Source organism: Balaenoptera musculus, chromosome 5, assembly GCF_009873245.2.
Source record: "Balaenoptera musculus isolate JJ_BM4_2016_0621 chromosome 5, mBalMus1.pri.v3, whole genome shotgun sequence".
In the NCBI taxonomy this organism is placed as follows: Eukaryota; Metazoa; Chordata; class Mammalia; order Artiodactyla; family Balaenopteridae; genus Balaenoptera; species Balaenoptera musculus.
Genome location: NC_045789.1, coordinates 64,356,043 through 64,364,971, shown reverse-complemented (window position 1 = coordinate 64,364,971; position 8,929 = coordinate 64,356,043). Strand labels below are relative to the sequence as shown.

Genomic DNA, 8,929 nt, shown 5'->3' with positions numbered 1-8,929 from the left:
CTACAGTTAACATTTCTGCAGTGCCTTCTGTCCTGGGTTCTCTACAAACAAGTAGCAGTCTGAGTTCTCCCACCGAGTGGCTCTGAAACATTTCTGCGTTGGAGACATGCTCCCTTATTCCAGCGGGACCCTTCTGTCTACCCAGCTACTTGGCTGACCTCTCACAGAAAAGGACACCATGCTGGAAGTGCTTTCTGAATGAGACAGGGGATGTGGGTGGAGTCCCCTAAATCAGGAGGAAAAGGAAATTGAATTGCCAAAAGGAATCTTATCATCCTAGTAAAATGAAGCACATGATTTGCATTCCAGGTCCTTCAACTATTCTGTGGGAACCCGGGCGTTTTCCCATGACAGTATTTTTATCCCTGATGGGGGAGCAGAAAGTGAGCAGACAGTTCAAGCAATGTCACAGGACAACATCCTGGGCAAAGTCAAAACTCTTCAGGTAAGACAGCTTGAGATTGGAAGGTCAGAGCCATAGGGAAGGGGCCTGGCTATGGAGGGAAGTGGGAAAAGTTCCTAACTTGGCCTTGAGTAGTGGATTGGGAGGTCCAGGGGGTAGCTCCTGGGGAGAATGTCTGCTTTCTCAAACCTCACTCAGTTTTCTGGAAGCCTCCGTCCACCTGTGAGAGGTTCACTATCACCGTTGTACCCACCTACATAACACGCCCTCTCCTTTTCTCTCAAGTTGTTCCCTCATTTTTAACTGGACTTAATGAGGACGAGTGCCCTAGAGAGGCTGCAGAACTTGGGTGAGAGGAAAGAGCTCCTAACCGTTAAGTGTTGGCCATAATCCCTGAGCACAGGGTTGACTGTCAGCTGGGGGTAAGCACAGCAAGCGTTCCCTTTCCAAGTCTCCATACTTGGCCAGTGAATGGTAAGACTCTTTATTATTCTGTTGTGTTTGTAAATCTGGCTGCCCTGAGCCACCCTATCTCAGAGGGGTGCTGTGAAGCTCTTCAGCTTCGCTCCTGTTCACACTGCAGGGTTGGGCAGTTTTCCTACATAAAATTGACTCAGATGGTATCTCCTTAAGAATGAAAATATAATAAAATAATTTTTCACTAAATGAGATTGAAATAACGGGAAATCCAGGAAAAGCAAGGGGAGCAAAGACCCCTGGGATCTGACCAAGTAAGTCTGCCCGAGTGCTCAGTAGGACTCACTCACCCGACAGAAGTGCCTAAGCAAGCACTTCTCTGAGCCGGGGGTGCTTGGAAGCAATGCAGACTATGAACAGGGGGCTCTGGTCTGCTGGTTTCCATCTAAGTCTACAACAACGAATGAACCAATAAATGAATGAGTGAATGAACCAGCAAAAACATAAAAAATAAAGGGGACAGCTGGCTTGAATAGCTACTGACACTCAAATTTTTCTGTTTTCTTGAAATATTCTCGTTTCTACTGATTATTAGCTATGTATTTTGTGATGTCTGTTTGGTTACATATTCCACACACACTCAGCTGAATATAGCATATGGTGAGGTGGGAAATAGCCAACACCCTGAAACCACACCCGAACTTGCCTAGATCTTTGTACCTACCACACCACTGCCCAAGGCCATAGTCCTGCCCTCAGAACTAACCTAGGCACTTCCTTCAAATTTCAGCTTTCCTAACTAGCTCCCCCGTTCTTGGTTCTTGCTGGTTGTACTGCTACACATTTTATAGACTCAGAAGAAAAAGTAAGCTGTCTCTTCTCATAAGCTGGAGAAGGGGGAAGGGTGTGACGGCCAAAGAAAACCTTGATCCCCTTCCTCCTTACCTTTCCTTCTTCAGGTCTTTTATTTCCTGGAATATTATTGCTGCAAAGTAATGAACCCTCATAATATTCCCTTTCTAAGGGGAATGACTTAAAGATTTCAGTCTACAAAACAACTGTATTTTACAAGGGCTTTCAAGGAGTTCTTTAAAAATTAGATAATAGTCTGTCATCCTAAATGGTATCAGCTTTGTAATGTCACACCACCTGCCACTGCCACTCCAAGAAGTGGATTTTGAGTTGTAAAAAATAGATAATTCCTCAGTATTGAAAACACAGAAACTCCATAGAAATATGTGAATGCCAGTTGTTTGTGTTAATGATGTAAGCCATAAGTTTACAGAATCTGATCTCATAACTAATAAAATGTAAAACAACTAACTTCCCTGAAGCAACAATTCTGTTAAAACAGGAGAAGAAATGTGAGTAAAGCAGAATAGCTGTCTAATTTGAGTGCTCTCCTTTGGACATTATCTACTCATACAAGGTCTGCCTAATTTTGCTTCTGCTGCATGGATTCAAAAGCTTCCTTACAGCTCCAAAGTTATGTTTTTAAACAATAAAATAAGAGACTTTTGCTCTTCGAAGAGGGAAATATGGGGACCATTATCATAGCAAATGTGATTTTTGGAGTGACATAAGATATAACTGTATCACCCCCAAAAGACTGTGCTTTTATTTTTCAGTCGACTAAGCAGTATGTTCCTGGTAAGTCGTAGAAATAGTAGTTAACTTTATTAACTTGCATGAATGCTTTGCATTTTTCCATAAAAACGTTATGCTGGTATTGATGCTTAGTAAGCAGCATAAAAGACCGCCCCCTCGTAGACTCCAGCATGGAATGAGGGTGTTTAGTTACGTCAGAGGCATGTATGTTTTTTGTCTGAAATTGTCTTTGTGTATGTGTGTATGTTTATTTTAAAAAGAGAGAGAGAAGTAATGGCTAACACCTATTTGACAGTAAATGTCCTAGCAAGCTGATTTGCCACCATTATTAAGACATTCTTTTGAAATGAGATTTCTACTGGAATGTCATTTAAAAAAAAAAAAATGCCATTTTTCTCTGGCTTAAGAAACTTCCTAGTCCTTGGAAACCGGAGCCACGCCTGTTAATGACTGCACTTGGAAAGGTTGCCCCCTAGTGTCCACACGTAGTCATCTCAGCCAGAGCTGTCCTATGTTGCACCCGTGATGGTTAGTATCTGTCTGCTGATGCTGAGTACGGAATGACTGAACACAGCATAAATAAGCCTGCTCTTCTCTGAACAAAGTGAATCTACCACCTGCCAAAATTTCTGTGGCAAGCAATTGAACCTTTAAAAGAAAAATTACTTTTTCCCCTGAGTATAAAAATAATTCATTTATTATTATTGCAGAGTGAGAACAGATTTTAATATATAGGACAGTTACAGGGACAGAAACAACAGTGGTGTCCTTTTTGAGGACCCTATCCATAACAGTCAATTGTTCTATGGCCAGTGGGTGAAATAAAAAGCCCCCGCCAGGCCTCTGCCACCACCTAGCTGCGTGGCCTTGGAGCAGTTCATTTAACCTCTCTGACCTTCATGTGCCCTATCTGAAAAATAAGAGGATGCATGTGATGGATGATCTGAAGGGCCCCTCCAGTTCTTAAAATCGGCCATTTATACAAAATCACTGTTCACCTGCTATAGCACAGAGTGGCTTTGTAAGCTTTGCACTTCACTGCATTTGGACCACAATGACCTTGATGTTCCCTACAGCTGCCCAGAGCACAGATCAGGGAGGTGGCTGTTTATTTCAGATCAAACCAGGCTGTGAAGTATGTATGCACCTGTCGATGATAAGACTCAGGAACATCACAGTCTAAGCCTGCAAGTGATCTTTTAGAATTATACCAGATCTTTGTCAGAAAATGCTTAGTCTGTTAGCCCACGGACTGTTTAGCTCAGGAGGGAAAACCTCCATATTCAGTAGCTGCTATCTCCTGCTGAGCTGGATTTCACTTTAAAATGCCAAAGTGTCTTACCTTTGAGGATTTGGGCACCTCACGCAGCTGTCGAGGACACAAAGAATAAATAGCTGCTCTTAGCCACTTCTGCACAGAGCGAACGTCTTTAAATCTGTGTGCTTTTGATTTTGCTTGTTCTTTTAAATTCATTTTAACTATGGGAGTATACGTAGTTCGCTCAAGAGGACAGCAACTTTATTCTTCTTCTGCCTTGTTCTTACAGACGTGGTCTGAAGGATGGCTGTGAAAAGTCTGGGGAAATCTAAACTGGCAGTGTGAGAGCTGCAGAATATGATGTGCTTGGAATTTCCACACCATAGGAGAAAAGCCTCATAAATATGGATGTGCATTCCTATAACATCGTTCTCCAACATTCCATATTACAACAAAATGGCCCCATTTGAGTGAATAAAATATCGCCCCTTTTAGCTCACATTCCAGTCTAACAGTAACTCCATTCATAGCCACAAGTAACATGGACTCAGTTTAGGCACAGCGGTTCCACTCTCCCCTCTGGCTATTATCTCAGTACATATAAAGAATCCATGGGTATGTAAAAAATATATATCTATATATGGAGGGAGTGGTAATAGTTTATTTTCCTGAAAACTTAAGGGCAACCTCATCTCAACAGACTGGTTTTCAGTGATTGCTTATATCACAGTTCTTCCCAGGACCATGCCTGAATGGTGCGCAGAATAAAAGTCACCAAAAAGCCGCATTTATCCCCATACTCAATTCACTCGACACCTGAGATTGCCAGATAGGTTTCAGCAGTCACCTTTTAGTTGTCAGTAAATCACACAAAGTGTCCAACAGCCCAGTCTCCTTCGAGTCAGCTGAAGGAAGCATTTGGAGCAGGAACCACAGGGCAGGTGCAAGAGCCTTGGCCTCGAGAGCCCAAGGCTCAGTCACCATGGCCTTGGACCTTCAGCCCTGGCCTGGCCTGTTCCACTGTCTCGTCCCCAACCACTGCAGGGTGTGTCTGTGAAGACAGTCCTTTGTCTGGACAGAGAGGCTGCAGCCCTATCCCTAGACGATGGCCGTCATTTCTTTCATGACCTGGGTCCTCCCCTCCTCCATCCCACACCCACCTCCCAAGCTCCCTAGCCAGCAGCCCGAACTTGTTTTCTCTAGAGGGATTTTAAATCCAGCTGTTTTATGGAGATGCTCATCGTTACTCTCAAAGGCAACAGCATTGTGTTTCTTTTGCCAGGATGCACATATCTGTGACATAAATCAACCCTCTGGTATACACACACATTCTCCCTCCCTCCCTCCCTGCCTCCCGCTTCCTCTTCCTTCTTTCCCATCCACCTTCCCTACCCCGACCCCACTCCCTTCAGCTGTTGTACCTGCCACCAAGGCTGCAGCTTCTCCTCCCTATGCCTCTTCTCTGCCCCCTGCACCCTCCTCTCAATTTGCCTCTTTCTTTAACTCTCTACTTCATTTCTTAATATCACTCTCTCCATTTCCCAGCTTTGTCCCATGCACCTTATTTCACCTGTTCTTATTGCATCTAATATTTTTTCCCATTTTCTCTTTCATTTTCCATTGGCAGCCATGATACCCATCCCATCTTTGGAGTTTATTTCAATCCAGACTGGGATTACATTTGGCCATATTTTCTTTTTTTTATCCTAAGCATCAGGGTGGACCAATGTCAGTGTTCTAAAAAGTGCCCTAATGAAGAATAATATCAGCATATTCATTCTTTTCTGTGATGGTGGCAGAAATCCTAACTAAAGGGCATTTAGGGTATTAAGCCAGGTTCTCCTTGGAAGCTCATTCAAGGATTATTCTTTCCATTATAAGTAGAAGAAATACCCTCATCTTAGACATTCAAGAGCATTGGTAGATGGCACACCCTCACAGCAGGGGGTCTCAGTCTAAGGTGATTGGGAAAAGTTTCCAGCCCTTGGCCAGCACTCCTAGAGAAGGGATAACTGGTCAACCAAAGGCTGGGCTGGGAGTCCCAGAACGAATCCCTGCTCAGGCCGTCACTAGGATGCTGGAACTCCTCCTGCCACTTCTGCCCACGTCCCCGTCCCTCTCCCACAGGGCAGCAAGTGAGACGGGCCTGTGGCTTTGTTACACCGTGTCCTCTCGTCTGATACCATCGGCTGTTCTAACTGTGCCTGCTTATTGATCTGCTTAGAGTAGATACTAACTGCCGCTTCCTGCTAAACTTGTTTTTAGAAGATACCCTTTTTCAGCCTTCTCCTCCCCAAAACCCTTTTAGGCTGCTCAAGCTGTACTTCACTGGCTGAACTCAGGCTTTTGATGTGTGCTCCCTCCCTGGGGTGCCAGGGGAGCCAGGCTCAGGCTGAGATACCAGCAGATCAAATACGAGTCCTTGTCTCTCTGTGCTCCTGACTTGGCATGCTGGGGTGCGTGCCCCCGGGATGTGGGGAGGGGGGCCTGGGGCTCATCTCTTTCATGTCTCTGCAATCTCACCATCCACCATGCAAGGCCGAGGGGGAGCTGAGTGAAGGTGGGTGGATTTGATACCCTGGAGTTCAGAGAGAGAAGGGGCATATCTCCCTCGAGGGAGTCCTCTGTTGGGGAACTTCAGTGAGGTAGTAAAAATGCTGCATCCTCTCTTTCTTTCTGCCCCTAAAAGAAGAAGGAAGTGCAACGTTAAATTTATGAGAACCAGTGGAGTGCAATGAAAATAACACTGAATGTGGTTTAGAAGACATGGATTCAAATCCCTTTGGGACCACTCGTTCTTTCCATAAGCTTGGGCCAGTCACCTCTCCCCACTGGACCTCTGACTTTTTTTGTAAAGTGAGGGGGTTGGATAATGTGATTGCTAAGGCTTTTTGCAGCTTTGTGGGATTAAATATTGGCCACATTAGAGATAAATATCAGATAATGTAGTCTCTATTTTTTTTTTTCCTTTGAAGCATTAAAAGACTGTGAAACCCAAGTACCTAGATCTAGAGCAGTAATTCTCAGCCGGAGGTGACTTTAGCCCCCAGGGGACATTGGACAAAGCCTGGAGGCATTTTTGGTTGTCTAAACAGGTTGAAGAGGGGTTGCTACTAGCATCTGCTGTCCTGGGGTGATGCTAAACGTCCTGCAGTGCACAGGACAGCTCCCACAACAAAGAATTATCTGGCCTCAAATGTCAGTAGCGCGGAGCTTGAGAATCCCTGATGTAGATAAAGGCAGTAGTTTGTACAATATGTTCGATTCAGTACAGTAATCTTTCAGATGACCACGGCTTACCTCTTTTTCTTCCTGAGTGTCATTCACTTTCTCTACCCATTAAATATTTTATATCTAATATATCTAGCCCATTAAATATTTTGCCTCTTATTAAAAACTATTATGTTTATATATTTTTCTTCAGGGAATACAATTCCTTTTTTTAATCTGGCTTTTCTCTAATTCTGAATACTATTTATCTTCCTAATTTCTATCCCGTTTTTCCCTCCTTCTCCCCATCCATTCAGCTCCCTCCCACCAGTGATCAGTCCCTCTTTGGCCCTTCCTCTGGCCTCCTTCTCTGTCCCTTACCCACTTGGTTCCTTCTGGCCCATAGGGCACAGTGGGTAGCTGCAGCAAGGCGAAGAGGCCGTCCTATTGGCAGGACAAGATTGCTTCCATTTTTTCCGTGAACTCAGCATCAATCATGGAAAGACTTGTGGGCCCTGGGGCCTTCTTCCATTTGGCAGTGGTACCCACTGTAACCCGAACAGGATGTTCAAGCTAGGGGTTGGTGAGGAAGGTAGATGAAACATAAATATTCAAGGGGAGTATGTCCAAAAAGGCTGAAGGGTTCCCTTCTTTGTGCAACCACAAGGGTCTTGATTTCCCCCAGTGGTTTCTGCATTTCATGAAACGATTTTCTATCCAATTTTGGTACCCTTAGAAGACTTTTATATAAATAAACTCATAAGTTAATCAAAAAATTTTTGTCATACCCAACTTTTGGTCTCTCTACGCCCCTGGAAATGTTGGCATCTCCATGAAAGAGGTGGCTGGATGAAAAAGCTCATGGCTCGAAGGTGGGAGAGAAATACCAGGAAACAAATTCAGTTATTACAGGACCGCATCAGGGTTTACTGGCATGGTGTCTAGTCTGGAAACCGATCGTGTACAGAATATGCCTCAGTGCCTGCTAGCTATGGGTATTCTGGCTGTGGTTATTGTGAACCGCTTCACTGCTTCAGAACGTCTTTCTTTTGTTTCTCTCCAGCGACAGTTGGGCACGAACATCAAGTTTGGGCAGCCACCACCCAATGCCATTCCCATGAAGAAGGCAGACAGTGGCGAGGCTCACTTGGAAGAGGATCCGTTCCTGACCAGTCCCATGGAAATTGTGGCTCAGCAGGACGTCATCCTCTCAGACACCGAGAACAAAGTAAGGCTCCTCCAGGGAATGACTTGATTGCTAATAAGCCCAGGAGGGTGCTGGGCAGTGGACAGGGGCATCAGTAACCCTGGGGTCTGCAATGTGGGGAATAAGGTGGGAGAAGCTTTCCTGATGAGTAGCCCAGGGCTGGAGGGCACTTCCCGGGCCAGTGCCTTGATCTGCAGGGGGGCCAGCTTGGAAGAGGGGGAGGCAGGAGAGAAGTGCCCCTCGCACCAGCTCTTCCCAGTGTCTTCCACTTACTCTCGGAGACTCGGGCTGACCCACCTCTTCTGGGAGCCTTGCCCGGCCTCACCTCCAAGCTGCGCTATCTCCTCTGTGCCTTCACTGTGCATCCTTAGTGCTCCTTACACATTTGTACTCCATCTGCATCTGGGTCCACGTAACTATTTTCTCTGCATCTCTAAACGTTGAGTTCCTTGAGGACAATCTGGATCTTACATGTCTCTGTCTCCCCAGGACTTCGTTACTGCTTACTTAGGAGCACTGAATGATTACTTGTCGAATTGGACTAATTTAAAGGGAAATGAGGAAAGAAGTAGGTGCTCAATAAGACAGAACGTATCAAACAGACCAGCTTGAAGTCTACTTAGTGTGGAAAGAAAGTCACACTGGTCCAGCACTGTCGTATCTAAATTTGGTCTCTTGACACTTTGAAAGAAACACTCTGAGTATATCCTGAAATGAGAGTCGCTCTAGCAGCAGAAGGGACACCCTCAGGCCTCTTATGGGAAAAGGAAGAAAAGTCCTACCAGTAGCTAGATAAACTGTTCTCTAGCTGAGGCTCTGAGTCTTC

The 8,929-nt window shown here is 45.1% G+C and overlaps 1 protein-coding gene across 2 annotated transcripts in view; it reads left to right on the top strand.

Annotated features, from left to right (window-relative positions):
• Positions 1 to 383: 383 nt before the first annotated feature.
• CRACD (capping protein inhibiting regulator of actin dynamics) overlaps positions 384 to 8,929 on the top strand; it is a 39,842-nt gene continuing 31,296 nt past the window's right edge. The window contains exons 1-3 of one of the 2 annotated variants that reach the window (XM_036853567.1): positions 384 to 445; positions 2,449 to 2,470; positions 7,960 to 8,124. In XM_036853567.1, the coding sequence (XP_036709462.1) occupies positions 2,462 to 2,470; positions 7,960 to 8,124 (174 nt within the window). In that variant the 5' untranslated portion in view covers positions 384 to 445; positions 2,449 to 2,461. Of the gene's footprint in view, positions 446 to 2,448; positions 2,471 to 7,959; positions 8,125 to 8,929 lie in introns of those variants that run through there. The other variant, XM_036853566.1, reaches the window with a different exon arrangement.